The sequence below is a fragment of the Galleria mellonella genome, unplaced genomic scaffold (assembly GCF_026898425.1).
Source record: "Galleria mellonella isolate WM207_F2 unplaced genomic scaffold, CSIRO_AGI_GalMel_v1 utg171, whole genome shotgun sequence".
In the NCBI taxonomy this organism is placed as follows: domain Eukaryota; kingdom Metazoa; phylum Arthropoda; class Insecta; order Lepidoptera; family Pyralidae; genus Galleria; species Galleria mellonella.
The window spans coordinates 6,743,303-6,768,219 of record NW_026442014.1 but is presented as its reverse complement, the minus strand read 5'-3'; the positions used below and the strand labels follow the sequence as shown (position 1 = coordinate 6,768,219).

At 28.7% G+C, this 24,917-nt stretch overlaps 5 protein-coding genes across 10 annotated transcripts in view; 2 read left to right on the top strand and 3 right to left on the bottom strand.

Annotated features, from left to right (window-relative positions):
- Positions 1–2,829: 2,829 nt before the first annotated feature.
- LOC113518444 (exosome complex component RRP42) lies at positions 2,830–6,758 on the top strand. 2 transcript variants are annotated; one of them, XM_026903365.3, is made up of 6 exons: positions 2,830–2,989; positions 3,877–4,073; positions 4,419–4,584; positions 5,055–5,234; positions 5,786–6,015; positions 6,635–6,758. In XM_026903365.3, exons 1-6 carry the CDS (start codon positions 2,933–2,935, stop codon positions 6,735–6,737), a joined length of 933 nt encoding a protein of 310 aa, XP_026759166.1. In that variant the 5' UTR covers positions 2,830–2,932; the 3' UTR covers positions 6,738–6,758. The 2 variants fall into 2 exon arrangements, with proteins under 2 accessions (XP_026759166.1, XP_031769180.2); XM_031913320.2 differs by lacking the exon at positions 2,830–2,989 and adding an exon at positions 3,114–3,140.
- Positions 6,748–15,167, bottom strand: LOC113518445 (protein ref(2)P-like). Of its 2 annotated transcripts, none has more exons than XM_031913319.2 (8): positions 14,955–15,167; positions 12,970–13,145; positions 11,865–12,035; positions 10,208–10,383; positions 9,055–9,784; positions 8,841–8,975; positions 8,470–8,613; positions 6,748–7,943 (listed from the first exon to the last, which is right to left on the bottom strand). In XM_031913319.2, exons 2-8 carry the CDS (start codon positions 13,142–13,144, stop codon positions 7,807–7,809), a joined length of 1,668 nt encoding a protein of 555 aa, XP_031769179.2. In that variant the 5' UTR covers position 13,145; positions 14,955–15,167; the 3' UTR covers positions 6,748–7,806. The 2 variants fall into 2 exon arrangements, with proteins under 2 accessions (XP_031769179.2, XP_026759167.2); XM_026903366.3 differs by having other exon boundaries at positions 8,470–8,628; positions 14,955–15,166.
- A 1,469-nt stretch (positions 15,168–16,636) lies between these two features.
- Positions 16,637–18,469, bottom strand: LOC113518271 (uncharacterized). Its single transcript, XM_026903111.2, has 2 exons — positions 17,750–18,469; positions 16,637–17,076 (listed from the first exon to the last, which is right to left on the bottom strand). The coding sequence occupies exons 1-2, from the start codon at positions 18,462–18,464 to the stop codon at positions 16,769–16,771; spliced, it is 1,023 nt and encodes a 340-aa protein (XP_026758912.2). The 5' UTR covers positions 18,465–18,469; the 3' UTR covers positions 16,637–16,768.
- On the bottom strand, positions 18,467–22,065 carry LOC128199972 (biogenesis of lysosome-related organelles complex 1 subunit 5). Its single transcript, XM_052892971.1, is given in 4 exon segments — positions 18,467–18,642; positions 20,636–20,846; positions 21,465–21,586; positions 22,062–22,065. Coding segments are annotated over 4 exon segments (513 nt in total).
- A 503-nt stretch (positions 22,066–22,568) lies between these two features.
- The window catches only part of LOC113518274 (arfGAP with SH3 domain, ANK repeat and PH domain-containing protein), a 57,301-nt gene continuing 54,952 nt past the window's right edge, over positions 22,569–24,917 (top strand). For 2 of the 4 annotated variants that reach the window (XM_026903119.3, XM_031912969.2), the window contains exon 1: positions 22,569–22,914. In XM_026903119.3, coding sequence (XP_026758920.2) covers positions 22,789–22,914 — 126 coding nt within the window. In that variant the 5' untranslated portion in view covers positions 22,569–22,788. The remainder of the gene's footprint in view (positions 22,915–24,917) is intronic. The other 2 variants (XM_052892834.1, XM_031912970.2) reach the window with 1 other exon arrangement.

Below are 24,917 nucleotides of genomic sequence, written 5' to 3'. Positions count from 1 at the left end.
GTAGTAACTCAATTTCAAACACTCGTTTACAGAGGAATAACAACTGATTCCTCAGGTGTTACAACGCATGGGAGGTATCATAGGCGAAACAGTATACTCTTTTATGTCCATGGTACTGCTCATTTCTATAGGCGATGGTTACCACTTTGGTGATAGGTGGGCCGTTAGCTTGTTTGCCATTCTATGTTGCATAAAAAAAACTCGTAAATAGTAAAATTGGCACAAAATTTAATAAAAAAAAATATTTCTCATTTTCAATTATATTAATGCGAGTGGAAGATATTTCCGATAGATTGTTTTTTGTGTTGATTACGATGAAAAAAGAGGTCACTAAAAAAATGTGATAAAAACTATAAAACCTCTAAAACTATTTCAGTTTAATTCTATTTTTGTTAGTTTACTAAAATATCATAACGCTCAAGAGATATGATACAGTTATACACAAATAAAATGTACTCTGCTTTATAATAAAACAGGCATACGTAGCAATAGTCTCACAGGGTGGCAACGGGGTTCATCTCTGGTGTTAATTAATATCAAATAGTATAAAATGTATTGTATATTTGTGAAGTAATTAGTATAAAGCCTCGTCATGCGAATTGGCGAAATGACACTGTTTTGTAAATAAATAAATAAATAATCAGCTATGTGTTGATCGGTATCTTTTATAATGTTTAATCTTGTTTAACAATCAAAAAAATACTACATCTTGACAAAATTAGTATGGGTAGACATGGAACACACCATCAAAAAATGTTTCCTTTAAAACAATAACAATTTAAATTCGTTCTTAATTTTTTTTATACAACTTAGAATGGCAAACAAGCTGACAGCCCACCTGATGGAAAGTAATAACCGTCGCCTATAGAATAGAATAGAATAGAAAATCATTTATTCAAATAAACTTACATTGAAGCACTTTTGAATAGTCATTACATTTTTTTTAATCTACCGCTCGTTCGGAAAGCTGTCTCATCACAAGAAGAACGAGCAAGAAACTTGCGTGTTGCTCTTTTAAATAATTTTATTATTACTTTACATTTTTAAGTTTAAGTGTGTGAATACAAACCACCAATTAGCACTAATTCAATTAAATACTCAAAAAGAAAAAATATTGAATACATAACCAACTGGTTAAACAATTAATAAGAGGAAATCAGTCATAGTGATTAGAGCAGACCAGTCCCTACAAGCAGCACCCGTTCACGAGTATGACGGATGAGCCAGCCATCACTGCGCTCGACCATATTTTAGGGAGCCCAATGACCCGGCCCACCACGCCGCCACAAGTCTGGACATTTTAGTGAGCATGACTACTCAAAACACTAGACCACGTCAAAGCTACTCACAATTGCCATCTGATAGTTATAGTATTCACATTTTACATAAGAATGCATGCGGCAAAATACAAAAACCGCTACACTTTCATATTTCTAAAATCAATCAATTAAATCAAGAAAGCAATGAGAAAATAAAATTATAACGTTGTATGCTAATAAACTAATTATTTACTTGATATGTTGTCATCTATGACACACTTACATAAAAATTGTTTAATATAAGATTTGAATTGCCTCTCTGTCAGATTTAATGCAGATTCTGGCAGTTTATTATAAAATCTTATGCAATTACCATAGAATGAATTACTGATTTTGTGCAGACGGCATTTAGGTAAAATAAGCTTATTTATATTGCGTAAGTTTCTACTTGTACAGTCTTTGAGTTTTTTAAAACTCTCTAAGTTCTTCCGTGTATACATAATATTTTCATAAATGTATTGTGAAGTAACTGTGAGGATATTTGAGTCTTTAAAGCACTGACGCAATGACTCTCTTGAACCCATACCATAAATAGAACATACCACATATAGACATGAGCAGTACCATGGACAAAACAGAGCTACGCCCATGATACCTCCCAAGCGTTACCATTCCTGAAGACTCAGGTGTTATTCCTCTGTACTCTGTAAATTCATGCCATATCCCACCCTTCAACCCGAAACACACCCATGGAAACACAGCTGCTTTACCAACCGTAATGACATGAATGGGACAGATGTGCCCAAGCAAACGACTTTTGTACAAAGTCTCCCTCTTCTTAATTTGCCCAAATATCAATTTATCTTATTGTTAATATAAAAAATTCTACACCAAAAACCTCTTTTCAAAGTATAATTATAACCACTACATCGCAAACATTACGTATGCTGAGTATGTTTGTTAAGTTATATTTTTATAATCTACTTAAGTATTTACCTATCTACATAATTTTGTCTCATTTCATTTATATTTAAATTATTTACAAAAAATACAAATGTAATACACAATTTTTATTGTTTCTATTTAAATTTGGCGCGCGACTAATATAATCCCTAAGAACATGGAAAACAAAGAAGGAATGATAAAGTAAAAACTGTAAATCATATAGTTGTCTCCTTTCTTTTTATGCAAATATAATAAGTAAAAAGAGGACCAAAGATATTCATCAGTTGCTATTTTTCACCATTCATAGCCTAAGAACAAAGAATTACATAGAAGGAATGATAAAACAAAAACTGTAAATAATATGGTTGCTCCTTTCTTCTTATGCAAATATAATTAGTAAAAAGTGGACGAAAGATACATCATCAGTTGCTATTTTTCATAGAAAATGTTATACGGCCGTATAATCCTAACAAATTCAGATACAACCTAGTTGTATAATTTCTACATAAACTGTGTCGAATATATAATCTAGTAATATAAAATTTGTCTATCCTGCTGACGTTTTGAACAATCCACAGATTAGAGAGACAATCTTAGTATCTCTAATCTATTAATCTGTCATATTTAATTTTAAATAAATTAAACAAAATATATTCTATTAAATATTTAAACAGATTTAATAATAGTAACTATACATAGTTTCTACATTACATTTTAATTGACATATTATGGCTGGATTATTATTAAGTCCAACTGAAAAAAATTTCATTCTTCAAGGTGTGCAAGTAAGTTAATGTTATAAATTTAGTTTTCAAAAATCATCAATTTTGTTACTCGATCAACTACACAATGAATGAATTTGATATATATTTGGAACAGATAAAATTTATTAACTGTGTGTTTATAAACTACTATACTAATACTATGCCTACTAAGGTATTTCTTTACATTCATTTGAACAAAACCGTAGGTTAGGGGCATTATAGTATTTTTTTTTGTACACTTTATTTAAAATTTATTGGATATGTACACTCGAATATGTCGTGTGGAAACTATATTCGCATATTTCTTTATACTTTATTAACTAATAAAATGTGCTACATAAGGCGTATGTATACACACACACAAGTCGGCGTGGTCCCAGCACAGAATAGGCCACCTCTTTCTTTCCTGTGAGTGTCATAAGAAGCGGCTGAAGGAACTTAATGGTAGAGGGATGGGCTGCAGCATCCCTCTTAAAACACCTCTAAAAGTCTAATTGCCAGTGTCAACTTGCCTGCCAAGCATGGCAACTACTAAAACTCCCCTTATAGAGAAGGCATATGTTCAGTAGTGGATAGTTAATGGCTGAAATGAATATATACATGATGTACATGTATATTATTTATAGGTATAATATTTAAGAGGGCATGTATGCTTTTCAACAATGAGTTTGACATGTTTTTGGTGCTTGATACCCTATCTGTATAATGTAAAGATTAGAATAAGTTAGTAAAACAAATTTTTTAAAAAAGCTTTTCTATGTTTTTTAATCAACGAAATGTAGTTAGTAATATTATAATACACAAACTCTATACCATTATTCAAATTGACTGCTTGTGCCATAGTATATTTAGTTTATGATAATAAATACAAAAACAAAAATAATGCACTTACAACCTATATTTCACAGGATGACTTTCGTTCTGATGGAAGATCAAACATTGATTATAGACCTATGGAACTTGAAACTGATGTGGTCAGCCATGCTAGTGGTTCAGCAAGATTGCGGCTAGCTAACACAGATATACTTGTTGGAGTCAAAACAGAGATAGACACACCAAATCCTGATAAACCAGGTTTAGGGAAACTTGAATTTTTTGTAGATTGGTAAGTTATAGTTACTATCTACATCCTTAACTTTGTCAATACAACCAAAATATATCCATTAACCATAATAAAAATAACCTGTCTTTCTTTATCCTATATACAATGATGCCCACATTTCAAGATAATTTATTGTACCATTAAAGTATCAAAATATATATCAGGAGTATACTACTACTCTACTGTAGACTCACACTTTACTTCACGAAAATAACTTAGGAATAAATCATAACTTGAATTTTTTTTTAAATGATCTACATTCATTCCAATATCTATTTACCTAATTTATTCTATTTTAATAATAGAAAACAAAATTATGTTTGATTTAATATTTTTAATTATTTAAAGTTCAGCAAATGCAACTCCTGAATTTGAGGGCAGAGGAGGGGAACAATTAGCTAACAGCATATCCAACATGATGCAGAGAGCATATCACTCTTCCCAAGCTTTTGATTTAAAACAACTTTGTATATTTGAAGGGAAACAATGCTGGAAGTTGTATATTGATATTTTAGTAAGTAATACCTTACATATAGTATATGACAAAAAGTTTTAATAAAAAGTTATAAAATTTCTGTAAACATTGTAAAATTATATATTTTGGAAAATCTGTCCAAAGTTTCTGTTTGAGATAATGAAATAAAAATATAAAATGTACATTTAGGAAGTAAAAATAATTTTCAATTTATGAATATAATTTTAGATATGTTACAATTTGATAATATTGGTACTGGAGTTCTTTTACACTTATGTTGATTTGTAATATGTTCAAATTCATCCAAACTATTTTGGATTAATAAATACTATTATTTTAAATAAAAACTTTATTTTTTACTGGATTGCACAATACAATGAAGGATGATGTATTTATCAGTTATGTGTTTGTTAATTTCTTTTTTAGTAGAATTGAAATATATATTATTATTAACATGATGATTAATTTAAAAAATCATCATACAAATTACATTATTTTAATAATTTCAGATATTAGAATGTGGAGGTAACCTCTGTGATGCTGTGTCATTGGCTGTCAAAGCAGCATTATTCAACACAAGGATACCATTTGTGAAGGCGGCACTCATGGATGGTGGTAATATAGACTTGCAACTGTCAGATGACCCATATGATAGTAAACTACTAAATGTTGGATCAGCTCCTCTATTAGTAAGATTTTTTGTAATATTTTTATACCATTACGTGATGCTGTGATTAACATATACTTTGTTCAATCCTTTCACATCATACTATCTCAAAGAGTAATTTATATTTCTCAGTGAAATGCTGTCATGTTTCTTCATGAATGTCTTCATTTAAAAACCCTTTCACATACATACCTCCATGTACTATACCAAATCCTTCTCCGTTCAGGCTGTGTGCCTATGGAACTCGCTACCACCCTATATATGGGGTGCCCATTCCTTAGACTTGTTTAAAGGACAAATGAAATCGCATTTTTCTTCACTGTAGCTACTGTTTTCTTTTATGTTTATAATCCTAATCTTTTATGTATATATGTGTGTTTTAACCCACATTGTATATTTTTATGTTTCTGGTGCAATAAAGAGTTCAATAATAAATAACTCTGTCCAATAAGATGAGGATCTCTAATTCTATTTCAAATCCTCTTAGTCTAATGTTACTTATATTCACAAATAAAAATATCCAATCATTATCATAGATAGGAAATATATATCTATAGCTATCATTAATTGCAGGTAACATTATGTAAAATTGGTGACAAATGCGTTGTTGATCCATCAGCAGAAGAAGAGAGCTGTAGTGTAATATCGTTAGTAGTTGGAACCACAGGTAATTCTAAGTTCTACTGTAGTCAAGAGGAAGCTAAAAAACTCCCAAATGTTGAATCTAAATGCAGCACAATTGGTATGAACGGAGCTGGCAGTGTCGCGCCGAAAACATTGAAGGATGCTATACAGCAAGGCTTGTAAGTTATTATGTAATTACTTTTAGAGACATAAACAACAAATTTTGCAGATTCACATTAAAAAATAATTAAAATATTTAATAATATATTGTAAAGAGTCAAAACTGTACATTGGGTAAATATTCTTGGAAATGTATGTTCATGGATATGTTATGTAGTACATGAAAAAGAAACAAAAGGATAGATTACTGGAATGTTTCTGTTTGCATGTTTTAGCATTTCACTAAAAATTATACATATACCATCAGCCTTTAACTGTCCACTGCTGAATATAGGCCTCTTCCATAAGGGAGTTACAAAAAATATGGTCTTAATTAAACAAGCAGTGGACAATTAACAGCTAATAAAACAACAACATATTGCTCTATGAAAAAGCAACTGCAATTGTAAACACATTTCACTGATAAATGACTCAATATTTTAAATGTTTCATATCTATGAACCTACCATATTTCCTACAATGACATTTTACAGTTTTGTATGTACATAAAGATTTTGCTCTGCAACTATGCATTTTTTACTTTGCTTTTTTTATCTAAAACAATAATATTTGACTTTTTTTTTCGCAAATAATAATGATTCTTACATGTTTAAAAAACCATTGTTTTGTCATTTTCAGAGAAGCGGCAAAATCCTTAGACAAAGCCTTGGGACAAGCACTTTTACGGGAGAGACAAGAAAATATTAGTTTCAAAAAACATTCATATGGCTTTCTGAAATAAAACTAATGAAAACCCTTTTAATCCCAATAACCTTTAATGAAATACTAAGAATCATAATCGAATACTATTAACTATAAAAATAAAACTAGGTACATTTTACTTTTCTCACATATTCAAATATCACATTTTCACTGTCACCAATCAACCTGGATACAAATATATTATATCAATATAGAATAAGTAATGTTTTATCTAAATATATCTGAAGCTCAAAGTAATTCATACAAAACATGTGTAAACCAAAAATATAGTAGGCTCTCAGTACCTCTTTTTTTATCCCCCATCTTTCATATAGAAAATAATTCTATCGAAATTTAGACAGTAGATATAAATTCTATGTACTTATATAAGTGTCCACTATTGAACATAGGCGTTCGTAAGGGGGAAGCTTATGTTCAACATGGATAGTTAATGGCTGATATGATGTTTAAATTTCAAAGAAATATTATTTTATCTGTGGTACAAATTCTGAATTGGAAAAATTATTACATGTACCCGATTACTAATGGCCCGATTAGTTTATAATGAATTCTTCTTAAAATAGAGTTAATTTCCACCACTGTTGATTTCTATTATTAGGCCGTATTAATAGCCAAAATATATCTATTAGAATTATTTAAAAACATTGCAATAACCTAAACAAACCATACTTCAGTATAGGTACTTATGACTAAATAAAGCAATTATATATCCATAATGTACGCTCCTTAAATTCCATCACTGTGTGTTTCTAATATTAGGTTGTGTCACATAACAGCCGAAATATATAAATGCTCATGAAAATTATTCCGTGTACACAATATATATATAAATGCCTTTTATGTTGTTAGTTCACTATGTGAATCAACCCATAGACGTATGCTACGATGATAATGATTATTATAATTATGAATAAGTATTCCCGTAACATACTTTCAATTACGATAAGAAACAATCTGCATGGAATAGCAATATAAATCAATCTTTAATTCTAATTAATTCAGAAGAAGCATCACTGTTCTAGTGATTGATACAAGATATATATGATATACACTAAACCACAATCATATGCAGATGTTTGAAATTATGTTTACTTTGAATTTGGTGTAATCAGATCCAAAACAGCAGAAATGTTGCCATCCTTGCTCTCAATGAGCTGAATCAACCAGGCTTCTTCCGGGAATCCCATAGCAACCATATATTGAATAGCAGCTTCAATGTGAAGTTCTGAATAGGAAATAAAAATGTATTTATATAACTAAATAAATTCGATATGGCAGTACCAAGAAGAACGAAGAATTATGTACCAGTATTTATGATTTGATAAAAGTTTCACTTTCGTTGCATTTGATTGTTACATTAACCATATCCAAATGTATTGTGAAATATTTTTTCTTTACAGTATTATTAAGAGACCAAAACAATATTTAGAATATAGAGAGTATGGTATGTTCAAAAAACTTTAAACATTTAAGCATAAAAGCAATTCGGTTTTTATTAAGAGACCAAAACAATATTTAGATTCAACATCGTGGTAAAAAAAGTTTAGATTAATGAGAGATATTTCTGGGCAATTTAGACTTTTGTCTAGCAATACCTAACGCAATAGAAATGTAATATGTCGAGATTGAAATCTGGAAATGAAACCACTACCTTGAAGGGACAATTTCCGATAATAAGGTTACATCCTATTTTCCAAAATAAATTAATAATACCCAACATAAAAAATAACAAAGGAAATTAAGGAACTTACTAGGGTGGGGCTGACGTGGTTTCGGTGCTGGTGCAGGTGGTGGAGTTACTGGAGCAGGCTGGGGTGGAGTCTGCGGCGGCGTGGCAATCGGGGTTGCCTGTGGAGCGGTAGGCACCGATGGTTGCACAACCCGGACTTCTGGCTCTTGGGGATTCAACACTAATATTAAAAAATGAAATTACATGATCAAGTGCACCATAACATCATGAACATGCTGATGATAAACAAATACCGAAATTATTTAATTTTATTTATACGAAAAATTATATACTTACTGCAACGCAATTTGGTAATATGAAATAAGTAATTAAAAATAATTTTTAATAAAAAATAGATTTAGATATATATAAAGAATTAAATTATCAAATTACCAGCAGTCGCAGTGTTTAATGGTGGGTATAGATTTCCACCCTCGGATATTTTGACATGTTCCTGGAATTCTGCAGGCAAGTTAAATCCAATTGGAGCAGCAGGTTCAGCTGGAGCAGTTGCTTCATCTAATAAATCTATAATTTTAAAAATTTTCTTAATATTAATTTAATATTTAAAATGTAAATCAGTGACTAAAAAAGAGACTGTAATCACCTTTTTCTTTATTAATCACTGTCCAGCCATCAACCTTATCCGGGGAAGCATCCCTATTAGATTCGCCTGAAGCGGTAGATGCCTGTGAGTCATTAGTACTGTCAAGTCTATCAGGCTTTGAACATTTCTTGTCATCAGTTGTCGTTCTCATCTCAACGTCATTAGAATTTGCAGCGTATGGCGGATTCATCAGAAAATCTTGCAAATTTAATTGACCAGTCAAACACATTTCTATAAATTTAGATATATTTTCAGCATTGAAATTGCCTGGTAAGAAAGGGCACTGTGGTGGCACAAAGGCACCCGAATTTTCTGATGTGCTTGCCTCTGGTTGCCTGGGAGTCTCAGAGTTTTCACTGGCAGTTTTAGCCTGTTCTTGTCCATGCGATTGCGCCTGATTATTCGTCTGAGAAGGTTGATTGGCTGAAGTATTACTATCAGCATGCAAATCACCAACATCGCCGGCTAAATTTACGAACTCATTCATATATGTCGCGAAAGTGTCCAGCCAGCCTGATCGTGAACGGCGGTGACGCTCTCCGCGGCGATGATAATCACCATGGTGATGATTGTCCCCATGCTCTTGGTCCTGATGTTCACCACTGCGATGTTTCCTATCATCATTTTTATCGTGTCGGTGCCGCTTACGGGAACATTCTTCAGCAGCAGGGCCTACCACAGACTTCAAGAAGTGGCGAGACCTCTTAATGGCAGCTTTAATGAGTGTACGCTAAAATAATATTGTCTATTATAATGACTTAACTACTTCATAAGACTTAATCGAAATCTATGCCACATAATTAACAACATACATTTTTAATATACAAAAACATAGGTAAAAAAATGTATAACATTCATTGTGACCATTATGGAATACAAATCAGTTATAAACTTGCCTACTACTTGGTATTAAAAAAACCATGTCTCAAAATTTTTTTACCATCTATTTTTTCTTCATTAAGTGTATAACAAAAACATTACTTTTTATAATAGCTAATAAAAAACAATCACAAATGTAACTTACTAATTGCGAATAATACTGTTACCGTTCATAGTACAAAGGTGAAAATATTCATTTTTTTCTAACTTGTGGCGCGTGCTTTAAATACCAAAAATAATTCTAAGTAACTAACAAAATATATCTAAGGTATACCGGCAATGTTGGCATAGGCACACGCAACATGCAATGTTCACGATGCAGGCCTGATGTTTCGCAACGTGAGCAAAGATCAAAATCGTCGCAAGAGATGCACTTGTAGCGAAAACCAATAACGGGTCCTTCACATCCATCACAAGTTACGCCGTAATGTTGTCCACTGGTGCTTGCAACTGTAAATTTATAATCAGTATATGTTTAAAAATTGGTGCTGCCCTTGAGGAAACTGGAAAATGAATCTATGCAACCACCTAAAATTCAAAACACAAAATAAATGAATAATCATGACGTGGCTTTATCTAAAATAATAATACTGAGAGGTAAAATGGAAGACCTTGATTCTTTATTATTACATAATAAAGAAGCAAGGTATTTTCAATGATCTGGTTGCATACACTTCATACAAACATTTTTTTTAAGTCTGCATGAGCCAAATAATGTTGTATGAGTATATGACCTTCATCCATGCAGTGCATGTTATGTACCAGTCCGAAGGATATACATACATACAGACATTATTTATTTATACCTCATAGTACATGTTAATAACAAATCTCGAATATATTACTACTATTACTAATAGTTTCTAGATTTTTACTTTCTAGATGTTCTCACTAAAAAGCATAGATTTTTTTATGTTTATGGTATATACCTATTTGTTTTCTAACATTCGTATAAAATATCTCTGCTTTTTTGCACTGTAATTCAACAGTGGGTAACTAATATAAAATCCTATATATAAATATAGACTGTGTGACCATTATAATTATTTAGTCCTTTAACTTTGTTATAGATTCATTGCAGTCAATGGAAAGAGGTGAATCAGTACCATTCTTTATGGTTTTCTATGAGGGATGCCTATTTTCAACAGTGGATAATTAACTGCTGAAATAATTATGATGATATTCACTGAAGAGTTCTTAATTTATTTTTAATGATGGCACAGTAAATAATTCTACAATAAGTTCTCGCTGCTGGAATTATCTTTTCATGAACAATATTTACATAGGTGCTTATGTAGATTATTGGATACACTTGGTTTAACAAACACAATTGGCACTCTTAAACATAACGTGATGCAACTGTATCGCTATAACGCTATTTTATGTCAGTTTATTATTTAAATTTTACAAAAATCCAATACATACAATGCATTGTATGTATATACTTATGCCATAATATTATAAAAATATTCAAGATATTGTTTTAATAAATAAATAACAGATTTATAATTGAAAACATTAAGAAATATTAATATTTATTTCTTAATTATACTAAGAATATTTCTTTGCTGGATATGAATTAAGAACTATAACAATATATCATTTTAGTAGTGGAGATTTTTTTTTGATGGGTGAAAATGGAATGGCAACCCCACCTGCGATAACGGGATACGCTGGCGGTGCGCCAGTGAAGGATGAGTGATGATAATGAAAACAGGCCAGTTAGCCCATCATGATGAATTCATCAGGAATTAACCATGATAGTTTCCAGGGGGAACTACAAGGAGATCAACCTGGTAGGGTATATAGCTAACAATAGGAATCTTAGTCTCCATTACTGATAATCCCTTTCCTCCCTAGTAGAGATTATTAACTAATAATACTTCTAGTAGTGTAAAGAATATTCCTAGAGATAAATAAAATGTTCTCACCATTAGCAGTATCAGTTATAGCTGAGATTATAATATCACAATCGTCGTCCTTGGGTGCTGCTTCTTTGCAATAAACATACAATTTTATTGGCTTATTAATTTCAAACATAGCTGTTAGAGCAGCCATCATTTCTTCATCTGAGGAAATGGTGATATCATCTTCTTCTTCATCTGATTAGAAGTTTTTACAAATTTATATACTCTTTATTGACCAATATGAGTACAAGTAGATTGGTATTTTTATAGAATAAAATAGTAGTTTCATTCAAACAGATGTATAATTTAAATAAATAAAAAAGAATAAGATATATAAATCAATATATTAATTAACAATAATTGTTTATCAAATTAGACTTTACAAATACACTAGAGGAAAAAATTAAGGGATCAAAAAATGCCAAATTTTTTGAGGTTTTTCAAGTAGCTGTTTTTTTTTCTTACAAATGGTCATACTGGAATTTAAAAAAAAAAAAGGATTTTAAAGCTCAAAGTTTCTAGTTTTGAGATCTTGTAGTTTAAAGAAAAGTCACAAATCACTACTTCCATATTATCAGGTCATTTGTAGTCCTTTCACCAATTATTTAGTGGTACATAAAATATCTTCATTGCTCAATATTTCAATGTTGTAATTACTAGTTGTAATCAGAAGCATATTAGAAAGAAAGAAAACATTGATTGCCAACAACAAAGAGTTACATTAAGTATTAATAGAAAAAAAACTTTACATTTGTTACTATTGTTATTAATTATTAGAGTAATCTCAATAAAATAATAAATAAAAAAGTATACAACCTTACAATGCCTTTATCTAATTTTATAATTTAAAAGAAAAAGTAATAATTTAGAATATTAATGATTTATAAGTACCAATTAATAGAAAAATTTTGAAGAATATAAATAAATAGAACAAATTTGCCTTCTTGTATAAGCTCTATTATTTATCTGTATTAATTTATTTGGATAAAAATATACCTGAGTAGGTATTTATTATTAGTAGGATTTACTAATTGTGCAAAGTGAAAAAATATAACACAAAGTATTATAAACACTTTCTGTTATTGAAGCAAAATAATTAATTATTTATTTCAAATGAATATAATTTTACCTTTCCAAGTCACAATATAACTCTTCTCTTTCAGTCCAGGAAAAACATCTTGTAGTTTAGCATTCAAATATTGAAAACTAGTGATGACACTCTTCTCAATACCAAACCTCCTCACTTCAGGCTTAGCATCTTCACTCCAAAAGGTGTAAACTTTGTATTGTACATATTCATCCATGCTGTAATGATTTGCAAATATTAATAACCTCGATTTTATCTGTAGTTAGTACATAAAACAGATTTGTCATTTGTTTACAACTAGTTTTAATCCAGATTACAGATGTGACTCATAAAATAAAAAAGCTCAAATGGCGATGGACTGGGCACATCATGAGGTCATCAAAAATAAATGGACCCAAGATTTAATTGAGTGGTATCCACATGATGGAAAAAGAAACTGAGGTAGGCCAATAAGAAGATGGGAGGATGATTTGCCCAAAGGCTGGAGACAAGCTGCAAGGAATCGTTACCAATGGAGAAATATGGAGGAGGCCTATGTTCTAGAACAACCTGAAAAATAAGATGTTGCTGATGTCAACATTATTTATTTATACATATTTACAATTTAAAAAAGAATCTGTAATTCAGGAATAAAGGATATTTGTATTTATTTATTAGTTTTAATCCATTACTTCTTCCATGTGATTGGGATAAAATATTGCCTAAGTATATCATTCTTCATCCCATATATTATGTATGTACCATACTTCATGATTGGTTGAGCATAAAATTTTGCTGTTAAATGCACCAAAAAGAAACAAACAAACCAATAAAAATACTTTAAAATTCATAATATTACTAAGAAAAGCTTCATTGGCCACATATGACAACATTGTCTTCCAGCCAACTTAAGATTAAAATGGAAATCATCATTGTCATTTATTTTAATACTTATTGAATTTGATCTGTAAAAACTATTATAAGTAGTGGTCTTATTTATATCTAGGTCATGTATTTATGGAACATATTTACTTAATATGCAATATTTAAGTTAATAAAGCAAATTACAATTAGTTAATGAATTCATTTAGCTGTGTCAGGATATTTATCTAAAGATAATATATAGGTACATAATTTTATGAAGCTATATGTCACTAATAAAACAAAGCATGATTAAGCTGACCTTTTATTAAGACAGATAAATAAAGAATAATATATTTCAATGTACCCACATACATACTAATAGTCAAAAATTTAATAAAATACAAATTACTTACATACTCAATAGTTTACCATCAAAATAATCTATATAAGTAATAATAATATTGATGTACCTACATTTAAAAAAAAGCTTCATTTGATGGTAAGTGGTTACTATAAAGTGTAGCCACTTAATTAACATTTAATTATACAACATTAAATAGTCATAAATAGATTCCATAAATATAATCTATTATTTATATTGGTTCTATTAATAATATATATGCTCTTTTTTGTGTTTTTTTTTTTAATGAACCAAATTTGGTCAATATCATGCTTAGGGGTGGTTTTAAATCTTATTTTAAGCAACTTCAAAATGGAGGTTCTCAATTCACCAGTATTTTTTGTGATTTTTATGTGGTAATTTCACCAATTCTGAACCAATTTTGATAATTGTTTATGCAATCTTTCCATAAAAAATCTTTTATATTTATAAACAAATATATTAAAATTATTAAAAATGTAATTTCAAGCAATTGTTTTAAAATATTACTTGAAATAGGTCTAATGAAAAAGCATGAGGTGTATGCATCATGGACAAATTCCTATATATATAGCAAATTTAGTCTATTTTTTAAATTGATATAATAAAAATTGCTTTATAATTAAGTGATTATAAAAGTGATTAATTACTTATGGTACAATTTTAAAGCCTTATTCAAATATGAGTATTAATGTTTATATAAAAGTTTCATCACAAATAGACTAATGAACATAATCTCTTTTGGTAAACTTAAAATGCAAGATAAACAGCAACTACGCAATAAACTCACTGTTGATAAACTTACTTTAAGATTAGTAATCGTCACTTCCACTAGTAAAAAGAAACAAAGAACGATACAAAGTTAACTGATTTGTACAGCAGTGTATTAGGTACTGTTTGTTATTAAACGGTGTAGAACATTAAATATGGTCGGTAAATAATGAATCATCAGATAGAAGGTTGGAAAAGAAAATATTGCCGGTTGTGCAATAAGCAGAATTAGTTTACGTTTTATTACAAGTCAAAAATAAAGTCACAGATAATAAAATGTCGATGAACTACCACATCTGTCATAACGTCATAATGACAACATGATGACATATCGAAATTCTTTAATTTTATTTTGTTTATATATGTAATTCAGAAATATTTTGTTTCAGTAGCATAGATTAAGGATAATAAGTTTTTTTTTATCTATATCTAACAAAACTTAACTTAGGGAAGTGTTAGAATACTCGAATGCGGTACTACTAATTATTAATATACATACATACTAAAATTACATATATAAACGAATAAATATATATGAATAACAAATATACTTACACATATATGATATATACTATATTATACACGAATTTGGCAATAATATAAAGAGTTTCAAAAAGATAATGGAATTTACTCCTTAAGTAGTTAGGAGACTGGGGGTTTCGAAGAATATTTTTATATACATTCTATGTTTTAGTTGGTTTCCAATTTTTTGTGTTTCATATTGAAAAAACTAATGCTGCATAATTATTCGTCTTTCCTAACTGTATTTGGATGTAAAAAAATTTGTTTATTGAAAAATAAAAGACGACACAATTAAAATTTTCAATTTTTTTAGGATTTACACCATGTAAATTTATTGTTAAAAAAATCAAAATTTTGGAAAATGTTTAAAAATGATTGATTACTTTGCAAAAGTACTTAGTGTGTGAGTCGATCAGGTGACATACCATAACTGTTTTATTGATGTATTCGAAAAGGGCTTCCTAAAAAAAGAAAACCAGAGATAACATCAGTACCTATCATAATTCGTATCATTTACTGATATAATTGTTTATCCGGTAGGAATCGAGATTTACCAATATGATATAGGGACAAAATACGATAGAAGTACTACCGTCAGGATGACCACGAGAAAAATCTAATAGTTGGTTAAATCTAAGCTGGCGTAAAAATATATAAAACGAGCATTGACAAAACCGTTCAGAATGTTATCAACTCTTGCCAAGGTTTTTTATTTCGAGTTATTACAAGTGAACATGTACAGTCATGTATGGGCACAGCTGTCAGAGGCATAACACGGTTTCCAGCCGCAACACAGCACAACAAGCAATTTGCTTAATTACATGACTCGCCTGATAGCGATCGTGGGTGGAGGGCGGCAGGTGGATGCTGCTTATTTTGATTTTCGGAAGGCGTTTATGTCGTGGACAACATGTTGCTGATTAAATTGACTAATGTTGGCTGTACCCCAGACAAGGGAGTTTCCTTTATAACTTTTATATTTGTTTTATAATTTTTGCGGCTTAAAAAGCTAATTTGACAATTAGCTAACTAAAAGTTGACCCGTTTTTAAGGCTCGATGCTCTACCTATATAATATAAGATCGGCACATAAAAAGAGCTTTCCTTCTGGGTGTATTCTGTGACAAAGGGTTCTTTTATAATATGCAAAATCAAAGTAATAGGCATTCGTTTTAGTAGGTAAATAATATAAAAATTAAAACAATAACAGCTACAAATATTTATTAACATAACATTATTACAGTCACAATACATTATTATATATATTTTACAACTGATAATTATGTATAAAATATTAGAAATGAATGGTTTATGTAAATTATAGTTATCAATCCTTATGTTCCTTATCAATAAAACTTATTTTATGCCCATGACATGTTGGTTCTTGAGCAAATTTAGGTGGTCCACCTAATTGTATAGTTTCAGGTACATTTAGCTCTTCATTTAGCTTTTTAGCCAGAAAGTATATTTCAGCAAGTGCAATAATCAACGCACACATGACGCCCAAGAGTAATCTAAATCCAAAGTCCAAATTGCCCAACATCCATTCTACACCTTTAAATCCAAATAAGAATCCGGCGAATATCGAAAGAATGAATTGACCAACTGCAATTAGCTGGCGATTTACTTGTTTCACTGTAAAAGTAAAAATGCAACTCATTAAAATTGCGTCACATTTTAACAGGTAAGCAGTGTGACTAATACCATGCTAAATAAAAATTAGGTACTCTATACTTACACATAAATGGATTTATTATTTCTCATGACTGAGTTATATCAAAATCATGAGTAATCCACATTCATGTTATACATTTAAAATAAGTTTGTTTGGCTCTGACATCTAATAGCTCAATCAATCATAATGAAATTTAGCAAGTATGCATTACTTATATTACTTTTATCCTAAATTATGTGTATATATTACAATTATATGTGAGAATAATAGCAGTAGGTAAGTGTTATTAAAATAAATAAATGTATACTTTATTTATCTATATTAATGTTTTAGGTCATAAAACAAATATAGATAAGTATTTAAATAAAATTTCAAGTAAAACTTTTGTTTATTAAATTTTAACAAACACAAACTTTCTTTCATACAAATATCTCCTTTTCTTTTTCACTTATAAAACATTCAGAGCCCTATATATATATATATATATATATATATATATATATATATATATATATATATATATATATATATATATATATATTATATATATATATATATATATATATATATATATATATATATATATATATATAATATATATATTACTACTATTGTTCTATTATTTTTACTTACATTGATATGATATACTGTCTTCAGGAAATCTCATGCGAACATTGTCAACACTTTTTGTCATTTTTCTGTATTCTCTAGCCTCCTGTTGAGCCCTCAATTTTACACATCTTTCCTCTAGTATAGGATTCCGTTTTATTACAGTATTCTCAGGCAATTCAATATGTGAACCTTCTAGAAGTGCATGCAAGTAGGGTACATTCTTTTCGCCATTACTTCTTCTTTCCTGAAGATGAGTATACAACCAATCCATATCTGAGCTAATGAGATATGGACCTTCCTTTTTCAAATCAGACTTTTCTTTATCTATATAGTCTAAATCTTTATTTTGGGTATCTTTGACATCCAAATCTTTCTTATTTACACCATTGATATCTAAACTATTTTCTCTGCTTTTGATTTCTGCATCTTTGGTACATACATTTTTAATGATGACATCATTGTGACTTCCACATGTATCAGTGTCAGACAATTCAATATTTTTAAATTTTTCTTTGACTTTTTTTATGATTTCAAGATCCTTATTATTTAAAGTAAAATTAATTTGCTTTACATCATATCCATTATTATTTTTATATGTAAAATCTTCACCTTTCACTAATTTTGCAATATTAACTGGAATATTATCTGAAAATTCTATATTTTGTAAAAAATTAAGCAATTTTTTTGAGGGGTAGATTTTTAATTTTGTATCTACTAGAGAGCCCTTAAGGTCCATGTTTATTTGTTTGCTATATTCAGTTTATGATTTAAATCAGCATACAAGTCTCTTAGTTCTTCTTCTTTCTCTTCAAAAGTATTGTCAATCCGTTTACATTTAAAGTTCATATCATCAACAAACTGATCCCATAATTTACAAATGGTTTATTATTTCTCAAAAAAAATCATGATGCTAACTAAAAGTAAGTTTGTTTGGATCTGAAGTCATTATATAAATAAAATTTCAGTAGCTAAAACTCTTTTTGCCGTTTGACAGCTAGACAGTAAAGAGAGGCTATATATATATATATGTATATATATATATATATATATATATATATATATATATCACGATTTTCAATTCGTTTTTGCTCACTTTCCTGAAAAAGGGAGATATATTAAATTTGTAGAAGAATACAAATTAGATATTTATTACTTATAATTAATTTCTTTATTCTTATTTAGTTTAAATTTGTAATTGTACTTGAACAAGTTTTGGCAGTTCTAGTGTTTGTATTTTGGTTTATTACTCTGAGACTGTGGTAACTCAAATGAATATTTATTATTAATAAATAAGTATATATGTTAAAGATTTTCTAATCAAAACAATCATAGAACAGGCTTATCATTGTTTAAAAAAAAACTAAAAAGTATTATTTATTAAAAAGAAAATTTCAAAACATTGGCAGTTTACACAAAATTGCTTATTTAAGATAGGATGACAATCTGTCCTTAAATTATAAAGTATATAAATTGGCAATATTAAAGAAAAAAAAAAACTTAGTATAGATTGATCATCTGTATTTAGTTTTATGTTAATAATATTGTAATTGTTTTTATGTTGTTTACATTTTTATTTCTATTTGTAACTACTTTAGCTCTATCTATACCAACAACCAGTATTCTGGTTGTTGGTATAGATAGAGATCACTTACGTTAATATTGATTTTTGTTCTATTGAACAAAAATCAATATTAATGTGAGTGAAGCTACAAGTAAAACCTAGTAACTTATATGTTAGAGCAAGACAGATAAGACATTCATCAATATAATATAAGCTTGAAGCTGATTTGTTAAGAATATGGATAAAATTAATTTTAAAGTAGAATTAGTTGTAAGTGAATAGAGTTAGCTATAATTAAGCATGCTAGCACAAATTAGAAAAAAAAAACAAAATTTGTGCACTTTTCATGTAATTATGCTTTAAACAATAATTATATTAAATGCAAAATTATAGAAAAATCAGAAGTATTTTGTGCAAGATTTATTATTAAAAGTTTCATAAGTTCACATTATATTTCAATTTAATAAGCTAGTTAAGCTTCTTTCAATCTAATTACATGTAAGTTTGGTTTAACTTACATGTAGTTAAAATGTTAAACCAATAGTTATTAATTTAAAAACTTCAGAATAACCACAAATATAATAGATATAAACAATATTAAAATTTTTGCTACTTCAATTCCATATTAATTCAGAACATGTATACATTTGCAAAACATGCACTCTAGTGTAACTCTTTTCTTGTCATGTTTTTGTAATGATATTGCAAATCTGTCAATATATAGTATATTATAGTAAGTTTATGGATTCAACAATACTGCTTTAATTTGGAATAAATTCAGCATGATGAACTATAACAGAATAGAAGTGGTATGTCTTTTGTTTTGAGTTGGTAACTCTCAATATAACAGTTAATATATTAACAGTTATTAATGTATAATCTAAAAGATAACATATGAAGTAACATGTAAAGTCCATGATACTGTTTGTTTCTATAAGCAATGGTTGTAAATTTTAATGAAGTAGGCCATCAGTTTATTCATCAATCTAAAGCACATAAAAAAAATTGTATATGATATTAGTTTACACATAACTTATGCATATAGCCAAGATAATAATCATAATCATATTAGGTATTAATTGGCCACTGCTTAACATAAGCCTCTCTCTATTAGGGGTTTTGCCAATAGTTGCCACACTTAGTAAACAAATTGGCAACTACAGTTGCTTCTTACAACATGCAAACATTCATTCAACAACCAAATGGCCAGGATGGGCCACTCATCCTATGCAAGATCCACCCAACAATAATTACATAACAATATGTACTTTTATATATCATCACAAGTAACATCATGCATCACAATTTATGACAAATGGTTGAGCTAATAAACAACCAAGAAGTACATATTAGTAAAAATTCATTTACCTTCTTAATGTGAAGATAATCTTTTTCCACTTCTTCACACAGCTGTAGTGCCTGTTCTAATTTTTCATTTAAAACAGGCAAGGTTGTTTCACCATTTCTTCTTATTCTATCTGCTTGACTATCTTTAATGTCTGTTAACTTTTCAAGGATTGAGAACAAGTTTTCCACTTCACGATCACCTCTTTTCTCCTACAATTTTTTTTATATTTTTATTTACAATTAACAAAGAATCAATAACAAAAATAATGAAATGTATAAGTATTAATACAATGTAATAGTTATTAATGATTTTGTACTGCAATATTAACATTTTAATCTTGGTATTATAAAGTATTGCATTGAATTAAACCCATTGATTAAAAATTCACAAATTACTAAGGTAAATTAATCATATCTAGTATGGTATTTTCAATTCAGCACACATAAGGCCCTAACAATTAACCATATGGGGGAAAGGGATTGTTAGTAATGGGTTCTAATCCCATTGCTAGCAATATATCCTATCAGGCCGACCTTCATGCCATTCCTCCTGGAAACAATAGTGGTTAATTTTTGTTGAATTCTTCCCAATGGGCCAACTGGTCTGCTCTCATCCTCACCAATCACTGGTGCCCCGTCAGCGTATACCGATAGCGCAGGCGAAATTTCAACATTATAACACAAATATGAGGGCATAAAAAAGAAGTAACAAATATGAAAGCAATGAAATGAGGTCACGAAACGAGAACATGAAGGTATATTTTATCGGCAGATGCAAGAGTGTAGACGGAAGATGCGAGGTAGTTTGATGTCTAATAAGAAACATACCTCAAATTCTTTCACCATAAATTTTATTTCTCCATTCAAAAATGGTCGATGATCGAATAACCTGGACCAAATTTCTCCGATCTCTAAAAAAGTATTATAATATATAGACGCAGGAAGTAAATCTTAAATTTTAAATCGCATAAGTAAATCTTAAATTCCCGATTATTGTTCAGATACTTGAACAATGATAAATAGGAATGCTGAAATGAAAATCATATTATCATATATTCTATTCATATAATTAATTTATAGAATATTATTTATTACTTGATAGTGATTACACGACACTAATTATATTGATTATAAATATTTTTGGCAATTTGTATATTATGAAATTAAAATAGAAAAAATAATTTGATCTGTATGAATATCACCTCGTGTTTTTTCTATAGTTCCGTCATTATCATTGATTCCCAGTGTTAACAGAGATTCATATTTTTAATCTAATCATCATATAGTGATGCAAACCTACAAAACAACATTTTATACTGTTTGAGCAATTCGCGAATAATTGTTGTTGACGCTCTATTTGTAGAACAATTTAGAAAATAAAATAACTTTTACGAATAAGTAAAATCTTTGCCATTAGAATTTAACCCATTTAGCTATTAGGAAATATTTATGGTTCGTAATATAATTTTTTAAACAATTACTAATGGTTCCTAAACTTTTCAAGCAATGATATCAATTCTGTATCTAATAAGATTAGAGATAGATTTATCCTATCTTTAAATTTCATATTACAGCGAAATGTTTATTCTAAACATTAATGTGAACTAAATTTTTTATAGATTGTAATTAAACTTACTTCAAATTTAATTTAGGTGATTCATTAAACAGGAATTTCGTAAATGTATTAAAATATTAAGTGAAGAAATAAATTTAGAGAAATAACGCCTCAAAATCGATCCCCATATTTGCTGTTGTAGAAAATCACTATAGTGTTTAATATCTATTTTGTGATTGCCAAATATTTCCTTCTTGCCAATGCCATAATAAATTTAAAAAAATGTTAATATGTCGTTGGCATTCATTTCTAAATTCATTCATTCCCTTTTTCGTTCTTCTTCACGGACTGATATTTTGTTTCATTCAATTTAATCAATCAATTTTAGTACATGCATTGTATTCGTATTTGATGGTCGTTTTTGAACTGATGGTTTTGAATTATATGCGATATTGTTTTTATTTGCGCAGAAGTGTTTTATACGTGACAATGTGTTTTATTACTCTTTTATCGTTCGTTTACAGTATTGAGTGATATGATAAACGAATAAAAAAATAATTTTATTTGAGTGTACCATTTTCGGTGATAGTGATCACAATGCCGGGTCTTATTGGTATTGGCGAATTTATTGAGGAAACTCGAGACGACTATAGTTCACCGACAACTTCCACATTCGTGTCGCGTATGCCACAATGCCGGCAGACCATCAGTGCTTTGGAAGAGGTAATTATAATAATTTGAATTCCAGAATAGTCAACAAACTCAAATTGCAGATATAAACTGATGGAATACAGACTTATCCGAAACAAATGCACTTAGTATAAAGATATTGCAATTTTCTTTTAAGCAAATACAGAATATTTTGAATGTAATTGAATTTATAGACTTTGCTATTAAATAGAATACAAACCTAATGGCTTACAATTTTATATGCAACATCTGGTTGTAGGTCGCTAACAAAGTTTTAAACTAATTATCTTGAATCTGCCATTTATTTCGAATAATAATTTAAGAATTAGCAACCTAAATTTAAGTTAAGTGTATTGATTGTATTCTAATTAAAGAGTGTATATTGTTTATATATTTTGTATATATAAGTAGTGTGTATATTATTTAACTACCTACAAGTTTTTTTTCTTATAAGTTAACCCTAATATTTTTATATGTAAATAATAATAATATCATATTAGTTATATTTTTCAGCATTATATTTTGGTAATCAATAATTATTATAAAAATTATATTTATACAACATAAGGGATGTTTTAAATGAGTAGCCCCTCTATCCCTGCAAAGGGCGAAAATTGTTCGATATGATTAGAAAGAAAAAGTACTATGAAGATTTCTTTTAAACATGACATTAAAACAAAAAATTAGTAACTTTTATAAATTAAAATAAATGTTGAATTGAATTAATTAGGGAAAACATTAAAATGGCTATTTTCATATTTTATACAGGGAAAAATATGAATAGAAATATACAAGATTATTTTGTAGATATCACATAAACTTAATCTATCTTATGCACCTTTTCATATACTATTTATGGTTTATAGCCATGGTTGTTCTTCTTTTTCTTTATAAGAACACATTAACTATTAAAGAACATTTTTGCCCATGTTGCTTTATTCTTTCTCCATTTTATTTTATTACTCATAAAATTTGAATTCTGAGTACAAAATGCTCAAGACAAATTTTATTATATAATGACTATAATTAGATATATATTATTAAATGAAAAATAAAAATAGACCATAATTATCTATAGATAAAGACTCTATTAGGACACAAATGCTTGCCTTTATGTAGGGTTTGTTTAATATTAAACCTTATTTTTTATATATTCAATGATACTTAAAAATATAATCAAAATGCCCCATTAACATGATATGATTGATGGTGTAATTTCAATATCTACTACCTTATTTTAGTCATAGTTTGCTGATATTCCTATAATTAGAATTATGTAGGTAAAATATAAATTGACCCACCTTGTAAGATTTAGTATGTGGATTGTTATCACATTAATTTGAACTGTGTCTTACCTTAAACTTGCTAATTTTATATATAGGTACATCTTGTGAATTAGAGATGTATTATCTTATTTACCTATGTTTATCAGTTATGTAGATATTTTGTCTTAAAAATACCTTACACAGAATTGTAACTAGCCACAATATTAATATAATTTCCCATACTGTCCATTTTTCATTACAAAATATATTTTATAATCTTATCTGTACTAATATTATAAAGAGGAAAAATTTGATTGTTTATAATTGATAAACTCAAAAACTACTTAACTAATTTTAAAAATTCTTCAACATATGGGAAGCTACATTATCACTAAGTAACATAGGCTCTATATTATTTTTGAAAATTTTATCTACTTATGTAAAGCCAGAACAGATCACTATAACTTATTATTATTATTAATTATTACATTTTTTAATCAATTATGTCATGTTTACTCACATTATGACTTATGATAGTTATAATTCAACATTCACACAATATTTTCTCTTTGGAGTAGGTAGAAACTATAGATCATCACTTGTTTTTATTTTGACTTGACTCCTTGGCTTCCTACAGGTATTATTTATTCATAATTATGTACTCATGCAAGTGATATTTTTATTTTCTTAATTTATTATTTTACATACATACCTAGTTAACTGACAATTATTTCATTGTCTTCATTTGCATAATTATCACACTTCATTATG